The 19,867-nt window shown below is 39.2% G+C and overlaps 1 protein-coding gene across 2 annotated transcripts in view; it reads left to right on the forward strand.

Annotated features, from left to right (window-relative positions):
• The window catches only part of Phactr1 (phosphatase and actin regulator 1), a 501,682-nt gene that overhangs the window by 14,215 nt on the left and 467,600 nt on the right, over positions 1-19,867 (forward strand). Inside the window, exon 2 of one of the 2 annotated variants that reach the window (XM_047557907.1) lies at positions 10,675-10,821. In XM_047557907.1, the coding sequence (XP_047413863.1) occupies positions 10,675-10,821 (147 nt within the window). Of the gene's footprint in view, positions 1-10,571; positions 10,822-19,867 lie in introns of those variants that run through there. The other variant, XM_047557912.1, reaches the window with a different exon arrangement.

Here is a 19,867-nt window from a genome sequence, read left to right on the forward strand (position 1 = left end):
TGATTTTGCATAAACTCTACTGCTGTTTGTTCTACTCGCATAGACTAGGATGTGAATTGTGCAACCCTGAGTTGTGCAACAGGGAAGACTGGAATTGGGGCCAGCAGGAACACTGCAACTGGAATCCAGGCAGCAATGATAAAAGCAAGGAAGCTACCTCCTCTCCTCTATGGACTCCCACAAAATTAGCCAGATGTAAGAGGAAAATAATATCAGAACTTTTTTAAGTGGACAGCTCCTTTAATGATAAATTAAGCACAGAGAACAAAGATATATCAATAGCAGTTCCTTGGATTTTTGGTTCTCTAGCAAAATATGCATATGAATAGACAAGAAAAACATTCCAGGATCTGTGCACTAAATTTAGTTGTGATTAAAAAGACAGTCAAAAAGCATTTTTGGTATATTTTTGTTAAACCTATTTTAGATCTGCAAGTTACTAATGTAGGTTGGGTTGATATTTTACTTAATAGCATTCATCCTCATCATTTACATTTTTATATTTTCTACGTGAATGATTTTCAACATCATCACTGTGATTAGTGACAGCCTACTGGGCTTAATTGCAAGGTGTAAAAGTTCTTATATTTCTAATTCATGTCAGATATGCAAAATCATGAAATATGCTTCATCTGTAGAGCCCAGATTCTTAATCTGTTTCATCAAAATACACCTGAATCAAGTTTTCTTTCCTTTTCTTGTTTTTCTTCTTCTTCTTTTCTTTTTTTTTTTTTTTTTTTTTTTTTTTTTTTTTTGTGGTGCCAGGAATTGAACTCAGGGCTGCTTAACCACTGAACCACATCCCAAACCCCATCCCCTCTTTTTTATTTGTTTTGTTTTGAGAAAGGGTCTTGCTAAGTTGCTGAGGCTGGCTTTGAACTTACGATCATCCTGCCTCAGCCTCCTGAACTATTGGGATAACAGGTGTGTACCACCACACCTGGAAGAATAAATTTTTAAAGAAAAATTCCAAGTCCTGGAAATACATCCAGGACAGACTCCTCTAGTATCTGCATTATATTTTTCAATGCGGTGTCGTACTGAGTACCTGATGATGACAAGTTTTCAAAAACTAAGAGTAGAACATCCTCTCTAACCTTTGGAAAACCTCCTAAATAGAGAGGAATAAACAGGTTTTTACTAGTGCTTTTTAACTTTTAATGGAAATCATTTAAAATTTACAGAAAAGTTATAAAAATAGAATAGTATGAAAAACACCTAAATGACCTTCCCTCATATTCACCTGTCGATGACATTTTATCTGATCTGTTCTCTCTTGTTTCTCCCTATCATTTCTATCATCTCTATTCTCTAGAGAGGAAAGTAAAAATGAGTGTGTGTGTGTGTGTGTGTGTGTGTGTGTGCGTGTGTGTGTGTGTGTGTGTGCGTGTGTGTGTTTCTGAACTATTGTGGCCCTCGATTCCTAACTTGAATGTGCATTCCCTAAGAATTTGGATAGACTTTTCCATAACTGCAGCATATCTATTACCTGCAGTGAATTTAACATTCCTATTTTAATTTGGTCTGCTCTTTGCATTTAATTTTGCAATTTGGTACAGTCATGTCTTTCAGAGTACTTTTTCTACTCCAGTAGCAAATCCAGTCTAAGGTTCATCCAGTCTAAGGTCCAGTAGAGTCCAGTCTAAGCCCAGGTCGGTTTGGTCTTTGCCTTCTTTAATCTGGAACACCTTCACACCCTTCACTTGTCTTTGGCATTAGGACCAAATATAGTTCTTCTCCCCATTTTATAGACCACTCCTAACTTATCTAATAATTTATAATGATTAGACTCAAATTCAGGCATTCTAGGCTGGAATAGTCCAAAGATGACATTATTTCTTCTCACATCTGGCAATGCCTATCATCCATCTGTCCTTCACTGGAGATCACTTTCATTGCCCAGGTGAGATGCTGTCCAATTTCTACTTTGAAACTAATAAGAGTGTGGAAGGAAATTTAAGGCCATTAAAGTGTCCTGGTCATCATCAAATTTCCCCCTAGGTTTAGCATCTGTATTGATTCTTGCTTCCTCTTTACTGTGATGGGTGCATGGTGATGATCCTTCCACCTCCTGCACTACCTCCACGTTGAAGAGTTGACTCTCAACATTCCACTGTGAGCCAGAGTCCACTTCTGTCCTGCATATATTTATTTATGTATCCATTTTGCTGTACCAGTTTTTATCCATTCCTTATCTGGTCTGATAAATGCCTATTTTAATAACTTGTCTTTCATTAGCAGACTCCATTAGATTTGTGTTCAAATTGTCCCAGATTTGGTCAGTGCAAGCCTGTGTTCTCATGACCCTTAGCAAGTCATTCTTCTCTCTTTACTCGTTGCATCACCACCAAGCCAGTTATGTTATTATATAATTAGTAAATTGGTAATGAAACTTGGACTATTTAAAAATCATGGCTATCTGAGATAGGTATGAGGATAGCCTAAAAATAAAGAAGAAAAAAAAAAGAAACCTCACAGAATTTTGGCACTGTGGAATATTGGTAATCCAAAGATGGCTCAAGTCACTAATAAATTATTTTCATTAATTTGTTATGGACATTATGGTTTTATAAATATTTTGGTGCTCATTTTAAATGCAGTAATTCTCAAGTTGATCTGGGTATCTTAGCAAGCTGGAAGTTTTTTATTTTTAGTGGTATATATCATATGTACATCATTTCACATATGTAAATACAAAATATGACATTTGAACTTTTACAAAAGTAATCAGCTTTTCTAAAAATTACAACCACCACCCAGATCAAGATCCAGAATATGTCCCACATCCCACCCTGGTTCTTTGTGCTCCTTTCAAAACAATCTCTCTCCTATCAACCTTCCATCACACCATATTAGCTTTGCTTATTCTTCAACTTCATACAACATATCATATTTCATGCAACATATAATATTTTAGAAATGGCTTATTTCATTCATGATTATGCCTAGGAAGATTCACCCATGTTGTTTCTTGGAGTAGTACTTTTTTTTTTATTTTTATGTAGTATGACACTGAGTATATTATGATTATTTTTATATGCTTCTCCTGAAGAAAGAATTATTTTCAATTTGGGGCCTTGATAAGTAAATCCTCTGTCAACATGCTTGACCACATCATAGGATATATATAGGTTTATTCATGTTTATGTAAACATAAATTTTTCCAAAGTGATGTTGCAAGATCATATTCCCATGGGCAATGTCTGAATGTTCCAGTTCTTCCACAGCCTCACCAATATTTGGAACTGATTTTTAAATTTTAGCCATTGAGGTTATATTATCAATTTACCTATAAGTAATGATGCTGGTCATCTTTCCATATGTTTTTTGGATACCTGTATTTCCTCTACTTATGAAGTCCTCTGCGAGAGAGAGAGAGAGAGAGAGAGAGAGAGAGAGAGAGAGAGGAATAAAAAAATGGAAATCTCATGAAAATCGAAGGAAGATCAGGAGAATAGAAGCAGGGTATCAAAGGGGAGGGGGACATAACTAGGAAATAAACTTGACCAAATTATTCTATGTCCACATATGAATATATCACAATTTGTTCCAATGTTATACATAATTATAATGCATCAATTTGAATAAATAAAAAAATAACCAATGGAGTAGAGGAAATAAAAAGTACTAGGGATTGAAATGGAGAAAACCATATTATATACATTTATGAATATATCAAAATAAACCTCACTATCATCTATAACAATAATGCAGTAATAAAAATATTGAGCTGAATTGTAGAGCTTTTCAGTGTCATTTAAGGAGCTTTTGTGTGTTCTGGTTACAAATTTTTTACTATATATCTGTTGAAAATATCTTCTCCAGGTCTGCAGTTTTCTTTTCCACTCTCAAAATGTTCTCATTTTCAAGAAAGAGTGCATATATGAGCAAAAAGCTATTTTCAGTATTCTCCTATTATCTTTTTAATGGTTATAGGATCCACAGTGATAACCCCTATTTGATCCTCTGATATTGGTGAGCTGTAGCTTCTTCTTTTATTTTCATTAGTCTTACTAAAGTCTAATCAATTTTACTGATTTTTTAAAGATATGAGCTTTTTACTTTATTTATTTTCTACTGTTTTTCTGTTTTCAATGTCATTGACTTCTGCATTTATCTTTATTAATTCCTTCCTTCTACTTGTTGTGGATTTTTTTTTCTACTCTTTTTCTAAATTCCTGAGATAGGAACTTAAATTATTGAGTTAGGACCTTTCCTTTCCTCTAATTAAGTATTTAATGTTATAAATTTCCTTACCAGATCTGTTTTAGCTGTGTCCCACATATTTCAACATTTCACATTTCTAGTGGGGTCTTCTGATGAACAAAATTTTTTTAGTTTTAATGATATCAACATGTCTACCTATTTCTTTATGGTTAGTGTTTTATTCCCCATTAAAGAAGAATGTAATTATGGCATTTGCTGGAAAGTGGATGGAGCTGGAGAATATCAAGCTAAGCGAAATAAGCCAAACCCCAAAACCCAAAGGCAGAATATTTTCTCTGATATGTGGATGCTAACTTACAATAAGGGGAGTGGATAAGAAAGAATAGTGTTACTTCAGTTTGGGTAGAGGGGAATAAAGGGAGGGGAAGTGGTGTGGGGTAGGAATGATAGTAGAGTGAAACAGAGTCATATATGTACATGTATGACTGCATGACTGATGTGGTACTACCATATGTACAATAAGAAAAATGAGAAATTACACTCCATTCATTTACAATTATCAAAATGGATAAATGCATTCTAATCTCATGTACAACTAATTTTGTTGTTTATCCTTCACATGTATACCCTTGATACATTTGAAACTGAACTTTGTATGTGGTGTGAGGTTGGGATCAAGGTTGAATTTCTTCATCCATATGAGTATCCAAGTGACTGAGCACTATATATGAAGATCACATTCTTTCCCCAGTACATTGCAGGTAGACTCTTGTCAAAATCAAGTAACTATTGGTATGTGAGTCTTCTTTTAGGGTTTTCTCTCTCTTCCATTGTTCTATTTATCTTACATTCTTTTTGCATTCTATGCCTTTATAACAAGTCTTAATAGCCTCTACTGTGAATCCTACAAGCTTATTCCTATTTGTCAAGATTGCAATGGTTAGTCTTCTCCCTTTGCATTTTCATATGCACTCAGCTTTTCCAATTAAAAAATGTGAGATCTGAGGAATTGCATTGAATCTGAAAGTCAATTTGAAGAAACTGATGACTTAAAAATATTGTATCTTTTAATCTGTGACCACATGGTACCTTTATCCCACTCCCCATTTTTTAGAACTCCTTAATTTTTTTCAGCAAAGTTTTATAGTTTTCCATGCAGAAGTATTGCTCATTTTTTGCTTATTTGTAGGTATTTCATGGTTTTGATCCTATGTAAGTGGTACTTCTTAAACTTTATTTTCTGTTTTTGTTAGTATGTAAAAACAAAAGTGACATTTTATACTAACATTTTATCCAGTGACATTGTGAAATTTGCTTAATATTTCTCATAGTCTATGCATTATTTTCTTTTTTTTTAGTCTGTGCATTCTTGAGGATTCTGTAAGTGCATAGTCATAACACATACAACTAATAACAATTTTATTCTTGCTTTCCAATAATTTTATCTGTTATATTCCTTTTACTTGCATTATCTCTCTGTTTCATAGAAATGGTAAGCATGGCCATTGTTGGGAGACTTGAAAATCTAAATGTACAGGTCTCATCCCTCAAATTCTGATTCAGTAGGTTCAGGTTGGGGGCCTAGAAAATCCACACTTTATAAGTACTCCATGTGAGTCTGATGTAAGGGTGTCCTAGAAACACACTTAGAGCAATATTTTTAAAGGATAAGCTTTATTCATCTGAAGAATTTTCTTAATAAGAATGAAGTATTGCACTCTTACTGTTTTCTTATATTCTCATCTCTGTGCTCTTCCAAGTCAATGATGGATGTACAAAATATTACTTTTTTCAAGTACTCTTCTGTGCTACTTCTCTTTCCTTTGCTGTATCTCTGAAAATAAAGTGTGTGTAAGAATTTGGAGTTTTAAAATGTTGACTGACTTTAGAAAAGGGGAAAAATATCTTTTTCCTAGGCCAGCAATCATATTTTAGAAAGAAAAAAATAATTAAAAAAAACTACATCTGGAAGTTGTTGAGATCATTGAATTCTATCCTTTCAATATACACATTAACATCCATACCAGCAGGCACATAAAATCATAGCTGCAGTCACATGATGGGAACAATCTGTGGGGGTAGAGTAGATTCTAAAGGATTCAGTTACATAAAATAGACCTGAAAAATAGGAGATCACTTGTGAGAAGTACAGATACCATGTGGTTTCCTAAATATGATCAGTTACAAATTAAAGGAAAAATGTGCTTTCTTAGATGGACAAAGTATTCCACAGGTATTTACAAAAAGGAATGGAGATATGAGAACAGTTACACATGATTACAGTATTGAAACTAGGAAGAACCTGTAAGGTTATATTATTTGACCCTTGCATTTTCAAAAGTGAGGTGCCTGAGACCCATACTGGCAGAGTGATTTGTAGTGTTTACTTGATGAGGTTGTGGTAACACTGGGACCCACCATCCCTGATTCCTACCCCAGAGTTCTTCCCCTGATGTCACCAAATATTTGATAACAAGAAATCATGAATGTGACAGGAATGGCAGAGGATAAAGGATGTGGACACATATAGACAAGCCCCAAAATGGGAGTCTTTCATATGAGATATAAGGGAGAGGAACGACTCTACATGGGAATTGTTAGAGAGAACTAGGAGAAGATGTGAGAAAAGGGGGCAAAGTGAAAAGAAAATATAGTGAAAGACAGAAAAGAAATAAATTAAGGAAGCCAAGAAATGGAAGATATAATCAGAAAGGAAACTGTGATAAATGAATTCCAAAGCATGAAGAAAGATATAGTATTATATGCTATTGTCAAAAGCATATTAATCTGGAATTACTTCAATAATGCAATAATTTATAGTGCCATAAAATGAAAGTGCCTTTAAACTCCTCTGAAGAGGGGTTAACTTAAAGTGTAGTAATATCAACGTCCTAATTCTCTCAAGTGTTAAATGAATGAGGATCAGAAAATCAAAGGTTTACCTCACTATATTAAGAACCACTAATTTATAAAATCCAAGAAACATTAGAAAATCTAAGGCTAGTTAGTCCTTCAGATGACTATCATTTTTCTAAAGACCGACTAGTAAATGAAAATCCAAGATGCCAGAGAATTCCAAACATTTTGAACAAGCAAATTAACACTGTACTAATTCAGAGGTAAGATTAATACAGTCTTCAAAATTAGTTGAGTTTATTTCCTTACTTTTTATACTTGCTTAAAAACATAAGCCTAAATGCTGTAATTACAATTTGGATTTATAACCTTATTAGTCATCTAAAAATACTAACTTGCGTAGTTCATTTGATAAGACAATGATCCTTCTTGTTGCCTCTTGGAATTGGAGACATCCATTTTCAATTTGTGTTTAATAAAGAATAAATGAGATGATGTCTGTCTCATTCCACCATTTTTATACCCCCCTCCTCCCTCTCTTTTCCCTCTATGTAATCTAAAGTTCCTCCATTCTTCTCTCACCCTGCCACCCATCCCCATTATATATCATCATCCACTTATCAGGGAAAACATGTATGATTACATGAATGGCATGGATCTACATCATGCATAACCATAGAAATGAAAAGAGGTACCCCATTTGTGTACAATGAATCAAAATGCAATCTGTAAAAATAAATAATAAAAAACTTTAAAAAAAAATAAATGTGATATAACAATGAGGTAGATGTCACATTTAAAAATATGACTAGTACACCAAATATACATACTTAGAAAATCAGTGTACACTCAGCCCTCTACATCCATGGGTTCCTGTTTCAGTTAGCTTTTTGCCACTATAACCAAAATACCTGATAAGAACAATTTAGAGGGGAGAAAATTTATCTTGGCTTACAGTTTCAAAGGTTCAGTTCAGAGTTTGCTAACTCCTAGCTCTGGGATCAAGGTAAAGCAGTATATCGTGGTGGACGGGTATGGCACAGGAAAGCAGCTCAGGAAATTATAGCCAGGAAGAAGGGAGAGCTCTGCTCACCAGGGACAAAATATAAACCCCAAAAGTACACCCCTCACGACCTAGTACCTCTCACCACATGCAGCCTATGGTTACCACCCAGTTAATCCACATCAGTGGGTTAATCCACTGATTAGGTTATAGCTCTCATGATCAAATCATTTTACCTTTTTATTACCTCACACATGAACTTTTGGGGGACACCTCATATCTAAACTATAACAGTTCCACATCCATGAGTTCAACCAACAGTAGATCAAAAAGATTGGGGGGAGGTAAAGTACATCAGTACTGAGCACGTACAGACTCGTTGTTCTTGTCATTATTCCCTAAATAATAGAGTGTAACAACTATGTGTAAAATGTTTTCATAGTATGAGGTATTATAAGTAATCTAGAGATGAGTTAAAGCATATGGGAGGAAGTATATAGATTCTATGCAAATATGTCAACATTTATATAAGGGACTTGAACATCTGATAATTTGGGGGTCTGGAATCATTAAGGTGATAGGATTTGAAATCAGGAAGACACGGATTTGATTCCCGAATTTAACTGCTCGTTAGGTAATCTGCCTTCACTCTCCTTTTCTTTTTCTCTCCTTCTCTTCTTCCTCTCTTTCAGAATTACTTTTTAAGCATTCACTCTCTGGTAGATTCATGTCTTAAATACATTCCCAAGGAAAACATGGAAAGTTTTTAGGGAAGAAACTGTGGTGTGCCATAGGAACACAGGTGCTGATGCAGAAGGAGGCAGACTTGGGGTAATTCCCAGCAGATTAGAAGCCAGTGTGGAAGATGAGGATGGAAAGACAGGTCGAAGTCAGGTTGGAGGAAGGCCTGAATACCAGGATGAACCTTTTCAATTAACATGCAGAGAACTGTCCAACGATTAGAAATCAAGTGGTTAGGAACTAGTCCAGTACTGGAAGGCCATGGGAGGGGAAACTTATGAGAGGGATAGATTACTGGATACTTCAAAGAAACCAAGAAAGTGATGGATTGGAAAGACAGATGCTGATGATCTTCTAAATGAATCTTGGTTGAGAGACAAGGATGGAGCCAATGGTAAGGATGAAACTTGCCACTGGAACTGGGAGTAAGAAATGGAGCGGGGGGTGGGGGCAAGAATCCTATGGCAGGGTTAAACAGAATAGCAAGGAAATAGTATGGTAGAGGAGCAGTAGCAAGGTCAAGGGCAGATATATTTTTCCAGAGATGAAGGGTTACTATGCATAGGTGAGGACAAGAGACCAGTGAAGAGAGAGGGAATACAAAATGAAGGGGAACTGACAGCTGATGTGGAGAGGGAAGGCTTGCTGAACCAGAGGGGCACTTCTTTCTCTGGGACTGAAGGGCAGGACTCCACACTGAGGTTTCCTTTGTGTCAGGGAGGGAACCACAGAAGGGGAGCTGTGCACTCCAAGTGTGCACTTACTAGATAGAAAAGAGCAACATCACAGGGTCAAGAAACAGAAGTTACAGAAAGATGAACATAAAAGAGCTTTCAGACCATCAATAGGTTCAGCGGGAGCATCACAGGGTTCTTCCCAGAAAAACTTTCTGGTTCTCTTGTGCTGTGGGGCAGTTCAAAGGAATGTAAAGTCCCTTTGATCCCCACTCTCCTTAAGAAACAATGGCACGGGGTTGTAGAGACTAAGGGTCCATCCGAGAAACTAGGGTCTGTCTGTATGTGACCAAGTAAAGAGAAGGTTGAAGGTTAAAATGAATGGGTTTTTATGGACAGATAAATACATCCTGGAGTTAAGTAGCTGTGTAAGAGACCACTCCATTCTGCGTGAGTATGGCTAGCCCACAAAGTACCAATTCTAGAAACTTTACTGCTCCCAAACTTGTGTACACTTTTCCTCCCGCCCACACCTGTAAGTTACAAGGGGCAGAAAAGAGTTGCTGAGGATTTCAGATCTTCTCTCCCTTTGAGCTCCTGGTCTGGAGCACTGGAGCAGAGGGCAGCCCTGGTCACAATGCCCTCCTCCATGACCAAGGGACCAGGGCTTGCACCCCAGGAGTGACAACTGCACGCGAGTAGCGCCAAAGCTGGGCCCAGAGGCCCGCATGCCCACACTAGAGAATCCTGAGGGTTAATGAGACCACAGTGTGCGCTTGCAAAGCAGAGTAAGTGCGTTTGGCGGGAGAGGGCACCGTGCTGACTGGGCAGCTTTGCTTTAGAGTCTTCCCTTTCGCATTAGCCTGTCCGTGCCAACGGCTGAAACTGGGGCTGCGGGCAAGAGGCGGGTGTGGGTCCTGACTGCTGACCCCTTGGTCGGGTGCTGGGAGGGGAGTCGGGGGAAGCCCTGCGCAAGCCAGGGATAGCCTGGGCTCTGCTCCAGTCCACAGATCCTTAACGGATTTTCCTTCTCTCCCTTCACCCTTTCTCTCCTTCGCTCTCCTTCTTTCTCTCTCCCTCTTCTTTCCTTTTCCCTCTCTTTTCCCCTCCCTCCCCGTCCCCTTCCCCTCCTCTCCCTCCCCCTCCCCTCCCCCTCCCCGTGCGCGAGCCTCTTCCTCTCCCCTCCTCCCCTTTTCCGCCTGTCTCCCTCTCTCCATCTCCTTCTCCTCTCAGCTCGCCGGGCGACCCTGCTCCTGCCTCCCACATTAATGGCGGCATCTTCGGAGGATGACATAGACCGGCGGCCCATCAGAAGAGTCCGCTCCAAGAGCGACACTCCGTACCTCGCGGAGGCCAGGATCTCCTTCAACCTAGGGGCAGGTAAGGACGCCCCTCCTGCCGGGCCTCGCTCGCCGCCCGCTCCCTGGCTCCCGCCTCCTGCCGCCGGCTCGGCCCCCTGCCCGGCGCGGTGTCCCCTCCCGGCGGGCCCTGCCCCGCCCCCGCCGGCCCTCCGGGCGCCGCTCTCCCGCTCCCTTTGTGTCGCCGGTGTGCGGAGGGCGTGTGCGCGGGTGTGCGCTGGTGTGGTGCAGGGTGGGGGAGGGGAGCGCGTGGAGCCCTCCGGCCGCCCGGGACGCGCACGCGGGCTTTCCCCTTCCAGGAAGAAAAGAAAAGTGTTGTCAGTGCGGACAATGCGGCTCCCCAGCCCCGGGAGCTCAGTGGGGTGCCGGGGCGCCGGCTGTGGGCGGAGGATTTGGAGGGTTTGGCAGGGCTCGCTGGCGGGGCCACTACCGGGTGGAACTTGTTGGTGACATTCAGACTCTGGTGATTTTGACGGGTGGATGCCACTGCTGCGGTGCTGGAGTAGGGAGAGGGGGCGGGGCTGAGCGCTGGAAAGGGAACCTTCTCCTTGCACCAGGCGACTGGAGAGCAACGTGGTGGCAGGAGAGCGTGTGCTACAGGATGCACGCTGCGTGATTTGAGGCTGTCATTGGAACTGGTGTTCAAAGTGGCCCAGGTGGAATTCAGTGAAAAGGGTCACTGGGGTAGAGGAGGGAGAGAAGGGAGGGAGGGAGGGAGGGAGAAGGCAGGCAGGCAGAAGGTAAGGAGAGAGGAAGGAAGAGAGGAGGAAGGGAAGAACAGAAGGAAGGCAAGAAGGGAGGGAGAGAGGGCAGCAGAGAGAGGAACCAGGGCTTCCCAGAGTCAAGGCTACCTCAGCTGAGTCCACTCAGGGTCACCTAATAGGAAACTCCACAGTCTGCTGCTCCCACTTCCATTGCTGTTCCAACACACCTCCTCAGTTAGTTATTCAGGACTGGGAAGAAGTTACTCACCACTAACTTCACAGCGCTGCCTATTGCTAACTCCTAAGCCTCAACCCTAGCTTGTGTCTCTCCCTCTCCAGGGTCTCTCCTTAATTTAGCAACTCCAGTGCCAAAAGAGTGAGAGCTTTTTCCTGAAGACTCACTTTCAATCTAACTTTTGAAAACAGGCAATACTTTTTTTTTTCTTTAGGAAACTAAACCCTTGGAAAAAGAATTAAACACTCGTGTGTGTGTGTGTGTGTGTGTGTGTGTTAGAGCAAATAAAAGCTTCAAATGATAAGTAGTTTATTCCTTGTTGAGAAGTGTGGGCAAAAGAGAACACTCTGCCTGGAGAAGGAAGATTCATTGACTAAGCCACCACATCTTTGTGGTTGGAAGAATGGGGACTGCTTGTGCCAAAGTTGCTTGGATCTTGATTTTCCTGTGTCAGTGATTTGGTTTTTTAATCATAGAAATCCAGTCATTCCTAAATGGTTGCCTCTGGCTTTGGGGCTGGAGAAAAAGGGACTTCATCAAGGAAGCTCTGGTCTTTTGTGGCATGCGGTGTAGCTTGTGATGTTCATCTGGAAGTTGGTGATCCCTTGCTTGTATATTCTAGATTTAACATATGGTTATAGGGGTGTTTTAAAGGACTGAGAAGAACTTTTTAGGACCAAGTTTGTTTTTCCAAACCAGTGACATCAGGAATTATTCCATTGACCCTTTAGTTAGGAGAAGGACTGATGCAGCAGATAGTAAAGGTGCTTAACCTTCTACTGGTACTGTCAATCAAACAAATAAACAAACAGTAAAATAAAGCACTGAAAATGGGTTTCAAGTTTCAACTTCTACTCAATGACTTGGAGCCACTTTGCCAACAAATTAAACCCAGTGACTTGCAATCTTTTATTCTTGTTAAATTGCTGTAGAGTCCAATTAAAAGATTGGCTCAGGCAGGACTTTTCTCTCTTTGATCTAGAAATAAACAAACTAGACAAGTACTTGGTCCCTTCTGTATGTCCCTTAAAATACCCCAAATGCAAAACGTCAAGAAAGATACCAGTGAGAAAGAAACGCTGTGGAAAGGAGGCTGGTGAAGGTGAAGGAGGGAGGCCCTCAGCGCTCTGGTGCTGCGGACAGCGGAGCTGTCCTCTTGTGGTGGTGCTGAAGTGAAGGACAAGAAGGCAGAGACGTGCCTGTGAGGCGGACAGCGGAGGGAGGGGTGCTCAGGTCTTCTCTGTGATGAGATCTCAGGGGAAATGCAGATCTGGCCACAGAAACTTTTCTATCCCTGCCCACCTACATTTGCCGCCTGTTTACTATGCCTCACGCCTACTGCTCCACTGCTTAAATTGGGTGTATTTTTTTTTTTTTTTTTTGCTCTAATTTTGCACCGGCTGCTCACTCCTGGGGCTTTGTTTATCTTCCAGCTGGTTTCTGGTTGCTTTCCTAACAAAGTAAGATGTACTCACAGATGTGTCTTTCCCCCGCATTTAAAAGTAATTGTAACCCCTGATTTTAAAAAGCAAGCAGCCTTGTTTATCTCCTTGAGCAGCAAGTTGTAATTAAACTATTAGTGTCATTATCAGCGTGGCTGAACAGAGAAGCCTGCACACTCCCCATAAATTACATAATCTGGGCATAGCAAGAATTTTGTTTGTCTCTGAACAATTCATAAACAACAATGCAAACACGCATTCCCATGCCCTTTCTTCCCATCTCTCATGCCCCCAAACACTCACTCACTGTTTATACTTTCCAGATAAATCTTTTATTGTTTTAAACTACTTGTGTTAAATATTTGATTTCCTACACCCACTCATTTGTGTATAAATTCATCTTCAACATTTTAGAGGTTTACCAATGCTTCAAGGAAATAAATATACACATATTCATTTAATTTGGCTATCCTTAAATCATTGTGGGTACAAACTTGCTTCCACTAATCTGTAAAGTTGCCAAATAAAGTGGACTGGGCATTTTGAATACAAATTAAATACTTAAGCATTCCTTCATCTACACTCTGTCCCTGATAATACTTAATATCATTTTGAAAATAACCCCAGAGATTGAAAAGGATATATGCCCTCGTCTTCATTCCCAAGTCAGTCAAAGAATAACCCCCAAATGTGGATCTTTCATCACTTATATGAAGATGTTAATTTCAAGGTTCAGCCTAGATTGAGAGATAGAGAACAGAAATTTTCTGAATCATGTCTTTTCTTTGTCCCAAAGAGACCATATTCTAGGTTTTAAACTTCTTTCAGCATTTAGAAGATGCAAATTGTGATTGATGGTCATTTGCTGATGATAGTATAAATGCTAGTGAAAATTGTCAATGTATTTGCTGAGAGTCAGATACTTCAGACTTCATTTAAAACATTGAAAGTAGGTTTTTTTCCCAGATATATTAAAATGTGTTAAAAGGACATTCTGTAACAGAAGAGTAGTATGTTCACACTGTTAGTAGCAAGTGTTCTAATTGTGTTCTCACTTAGTGATAAACACCACTGACATTTAGCTTGAGAGCTCACCCTGCCTCCTGAAGTCATTCATTTGCTACATCAGAGTGGATGCATTGAAGAGTAATAGCTCCTCTGGCAGGTACTTCCCTGTGGTCTAATGTATTCTGTTTATCTTTATTTTGACAGTATATAGGAGGGTATCCAATACGTAGATGGTAAAACTGAAAAGTTCTCTATAACTGAGTGAATAAATGTGTTATGGTAAGGAGAAGAATTATACCCATCTAAAACTTCTTAAAGGGATGAAGGAAGAATGACTAGTCATCCTGATGATTTCAGACTTTTAAAACACAAAAATATGGGGCTCTATTGAAAGAGTGAGTTCTCAAGGTTTTCCTAACTTGATACTTTTCTAATCATCAGATGGTTTACTCTTTCCTGACACTTCAGAACTGCTTCGTATGGGGGAAATTTTAAATGAATGGCATGGTTAACTCCAACATGTATACTTTTTATGGAGCTGGGATTTGTTTTGGTTTCTGACGTCACTCAGGGATAGCTGTTTCTGACTCCCACTGGTCTCTTCTACTCTTTCAGGCCCAGAGAATGAAGGCAGTCAAAATTGGTTTGTTCTGGCTACCTATAGAATCAGCTAGGTGAAGAGGGAAAAGTGGGTCTCAGGAGACCCTTTCCTACCCTTCTTGATAAGGAAGACCTTTATCCCTTAGCCACATGTTTAAAGTCCATGATCTTGAGAAGTGACAACTTAGAACCTGCTGTTATCACAAAGCATTGAGTACTATCCCTGGGCAAATTGGGGAAATTGTGCTGAACTGAGATCATTTTTTCCTACCTAAATTTCTTAGTAATTATTCTCGGTTACTCTTTCCCTGAAGAAGGCCAATGTATACCTCACACTACTTTTTTGTTAATGACTTCAGATTGAAGTCTGATCTTTTTGGTCTGGCTTTCATTGGGTGATCCTACCTCTCTTTTTAGGTGTTGCTTCTCATACTTAATAGCTAAAATTCAAGTAGCTAACCACATCGCTGACCAGAGGTCTCTACTGTGGGGGACTTCCCTCCTTCTGTGCCATAGTTAAGTCAGCTAACTTAATAACCTCATTATGCCATGCACTGAGGTGGTGCTAATGAAGATCACCCACATAATGTAAACGATGTAAACAAGGTACTGGAAAGTAATTAGCACTATGAATAAATGGGAAGTCTTTTCTACAATTATTTAATGTGGCTATTTATGATATCGTTGTTTCCACAACAATTTAGACATTTATGAGACAATTGAAACACAAAATCTGTGTTGAGTAATTAAATGCCCTTAGAATCTATGGTCTGGGTATTCTTAATTTCTTAAACCATGTAAGTATTGTATTTGTTATTATTCTATGGCTAATGGTAAACTACTTCAGTTTGTCTATACATCTCCATGTAATTTAACTCCATGGAATCCCAGAGGTGTGTTTTAGATAAAATACGTGAGACAAGAGTCAGAAGAACTTGATTCTAATGTCCTCTATACTAAGACATGGGCAAGTCATTTAAACTTTCTGGGTTTTCTTCACTTGGCTCTAACATGAAAGATTTGAATTTAAAATCTCTAAAGTCCCAATCTCTAAAGTGTAAAAACAATTAGTGCTTCTAACTGTAACTGTATTATTGAGTATATGCTATACCACTGATTTTATATGTAGTTTTATTTGTGGTACAAAACATACAGAAAAAGATAATTACAGTAAGAATGAAATATTTGATTAGAGCAAAGTTATTGAAATGTGTTGAATTAAAAAAAGAACAAATACACATAATATAGGCACATCTGTATGCACCATATTAGTTAAAATATTTTAAATATGGACATTCAGGGATTAGTCTTTAGCTCATTTTATGCTGTTTAAATATTTATTGTGTGATTGCATAAGATATTGGAGAAATTTACACAATAAAGGGAGAGTAGGTAAACTAAATGTTAATCCAGTTTCTATTGGCATTTCAAGTCTTTTAACCTGTCCTCCTTTATGTTAAAATGACTTGGGTATGAAAGATCTCTGGGTTCCCCTTATTCTTTTAGGCTGCCAATGTATGTAAACATATGGAGACCAGTGAAATGGCAGGACTCAGCACAAGTGCAGTGTACCCTGTGGTTCACAAAGAGTAATCCTAACCTCTAGGCACTGAGCTGTCCATGAGCTGCAAAGAACTTGTGTTCTTTGTTCTTTGTAGGCATATAAGCTGGCAGGAGCAAATAAGTTACTTGTTGTATTAAGTGCAACAGTTGCATATGAATATTTTTATACATTTATTTTAGTACCAAAGCAAACATTTTAAAAATTACTTATGAAGTTACTCTTTGATGTATGCAACTTCGATTCATGATAATTACTTAGTGTACAAGTAAAAAAATGGGAACAGAGGGAAATTTATTAAGTTTACCTTTTCTCCTTAACTTAATGAAGTAAAAAAAAAGGGGGGGGGCGGTCATCAAGTACAGCTAGTGTGTTATGTGAGCAGGAGAGAGCCCGAAAAAACGCCTGATACAATGTGGTTTTCACAAACTTTGCATTTTCCTATTTGTTTTATCAATGGTAGGTGCTAAGGTGGATGCGATTTCCAGGGGGGGAAAGTGGACTATGTTAACAATTTAAATGCTTTAATTTGTAAATCTTTCCTATAATGAAAGATAGTTAAATAGAAGATGAAATCAATTTTATGGCCTTACTGAGTGATGATGGACTCATGACTTTCCACACGGGTTGCTGAAGGACAGCACGGGTGACCTCACACTAGCAATTATTTAACATTTATGAATGTAGTGCTGGGTAAAAGCTTGTAGGTTTCCTATTGATCTTTTCTGCCATGTCTGTGTACCCTAAACTAATAATTTAGTAGCAGAATATCTGATAGTAAATACTTGACTATGACTGAAGACATGAGAATTTATTATCTGTCTGGGTTTTGAACCTATTCTGAATTTTATCAATATGATTATTTGCCATTTATGATCACAGAAAGTCCTATTATTGCTGAATTACTACCAACTGAACCATAGTTAGTTTAACATTAAGTCATGGCTTAATGCAAGGTACAGAAAGAGCTTTATTACTCTTGAGTTCCTCCTTTATTCCACCTGGGCCCTTTATTTTTGGGGAGAGGTTAGGAGAAAAATGGTAATGTAAAATATTCAATTAACCAAGATTATTTGAGCAGTTAATTTATGTAGCTGGCTATTTTAGACACTTTGTCTAAACAAATAGCATCTTCTTGGGGGCATTATTAGGAATTGAACTCTGGAGCACATAACCACTGACCCACATCCCCAGCCCTTTTTATGTTTTATTTAGAGACAGGGTCTTATTGAGTTGCTTAGGTCCTTGCTAAGTTTCTGAGGCTGGCTTTGAATTTGTGATCCTCCTGTCTCAACCTCCCAAGCCACTGGGATTACAGGCATATGCTACAAATAGCATCTTAATCTCATGAATTTTAACTTCTAAAAATGAGTTATGGACAATGAAGAACATACAGGTGGAATATCCCTTATCCAAAACAATTAGGATTCAGAAATGTTTCAGATTTTGGATTTTTTTGCATTTTGGATATTTATATGGACTTTATCAGTTGGGTATCTCTAAACCAAAAAATCTGAAATCCAAAATACTCTATAAAATTGATCATGCACAAAGAGTTTTAGATTTTGGAGCATTTTGGATTTGGAAATTTTCAGGTTAAGGATGCTTAACCTGCGTATACAAGTAAATTGTATAGTATGCTATAAATTAATATATCTTAAGGCCAAGGAATAAAGCAGGAGAAAGAGTTTCGTCCAAGTTCTTCAATGTGGAAGAAAGATGAACAACGGGGGTTGGGCTGTGGAAGGACTAAGGGAGGACAAAGATAAAGACTCCCACCCAGCGTTCAAGGTGTGGCAAGGAGCCCAGGCTGGTTGGAGAGGAGCAGGTGAAGCAAGAGAGGAGAGTGGACAGGGAGCAAGGACCAGACCATGCAGGGTCAAGTAGGCCATTGCAAAGCCCCTGACCTCACTCTTGGTGAAGCATGTGCTGAGCGGTTTAGTGGCTTGAGCACAGGAGGGACGCCATCTGACAGGTTTTAAGGGATCCCTGAGGCTACTGTGTTAAGAATTGGCTATGGGGGGGCAGTGAGGAAGCAGGGAAGCCAGTTTAGAGGTTGTTCTAGAAAACCAGCGAACCAGTGGTGGCTTCTCAGCATGGTCCTGCAGAAGCAGCAGAAGTTGTCAGAGTCCATGTGTATTTGGTCTGGCCAGTAGGCTTCATGACGTCGCCTGTGAGAGATGATGAGCAAGGAGTACTTCAGAGGCTTGACCTGAGCAACTGGAAGGACAGAGGGTCATTTGGATTCTGGTGGAATGGTCAGGAGTTCCAGAACCTACATGCCAAGTATGGTATGTGCACCAGACGTTTAGTGGAGAGTTCAGATGAGCTGTTTCACCAGATGTGAGTTAAAAATCAGGTCTGTCCTAGAAATAAATATTCGAGTTGCTATATAGAGAGAATACTTAGCAATAGAGAGTGTTTACTAACATTTACTGTGCCAAGGGCATTTTAAACCTTTGTCCATTTATTTCTTAAAATGACCCTAGGAGACTGGCGTTACTATTATTGTCCACCTTATTTTATCCACATGGAAACTGAGTTGTAGAGAAGTTAAATCATTTAGCAAGTACATCTAAGAGGAAGAACTGTAATTTGGACTAGGTTTTCTATGACTTCGAAGCCTATGTTCTTGGTGGCCATGATTTACCCCAAGAGAGCAGGATTACTATTACTGGCTTTGCCCTGAGATCACAATTAAATCTGAATGTAGCTGAAGGAAAGGAAAAGATGGGAATAGGAATGTGTCCTAACAGTATTTTAAAAAATAGGGAACTGGGACTCACTGTAAGGAATACACTTTTTATCACCACACATAACAAACATTTGTATTTATAATTGGAATGGAAGTTTCCCCAGAATACTCTCAAGGGGTGCAAATAGGCTCTGGTGTTTTGTATTATCCCATTCCATCAGTTCCCACTCCAGGCCATCTAATACATTTTAATTGTGAATGATTTTACAACCCACAGTCTGAAAAACATTACCTAATTGGTGATTTTCTAGGGGTTATTTCTGAACTCAGAAAATTTGCAAGAAATTTGCAAGAAATTCCCACTTGACTCTTCTGTGTGGATGAATGTGGCAAATCCATTCTCTCATCTGGACACAGTCAAGGTGAAAGAGAAGAATCCCAGACAGTCAGGACCTACTTACCTGAGGCATCACAGGCACAGAGCCCTGTTTGGACTATGTCTACAAGCCCACAAAACATTTTAATTTGTTTTAAAGTTGAAAGGAAAAAATAATATAAAAGAGGCTGTGGATCATATTTGTCATTATACTAACTCCTAACCTCCCCCTGCCTCAGTGTTCTCTCCTATGAAATGGGATTAATGGTGGTGACCATCCTGGAGGGCTTTTTAAAAAATTTTTTTGAAGAGTAAATAATTCAGTAAAAACGAAACCCAGACTAGCGCCTGGTATAGTGTGAGGGTGTACTCCCTAGCACGAAGCAGTGAGTGAGGTCCACTATGTTTCTCTTTTCTGCTTCATCTTTGTTCTGTTCTTCCAAGATG

Source organism: Sciurus carolinensis, chromosome 7, assembly GCF_902686445.1.
Source record: "Sciurus carolinensis chromosome 7, mSciCar1.2, whole genome shotgun sequence".
Taxonomy (NCBI): Eukaryota; Metazoa; Chordata; class Mammalia; order Rodentia; family Sciuridae; genus Sciurus; species Sciurus carolinensis.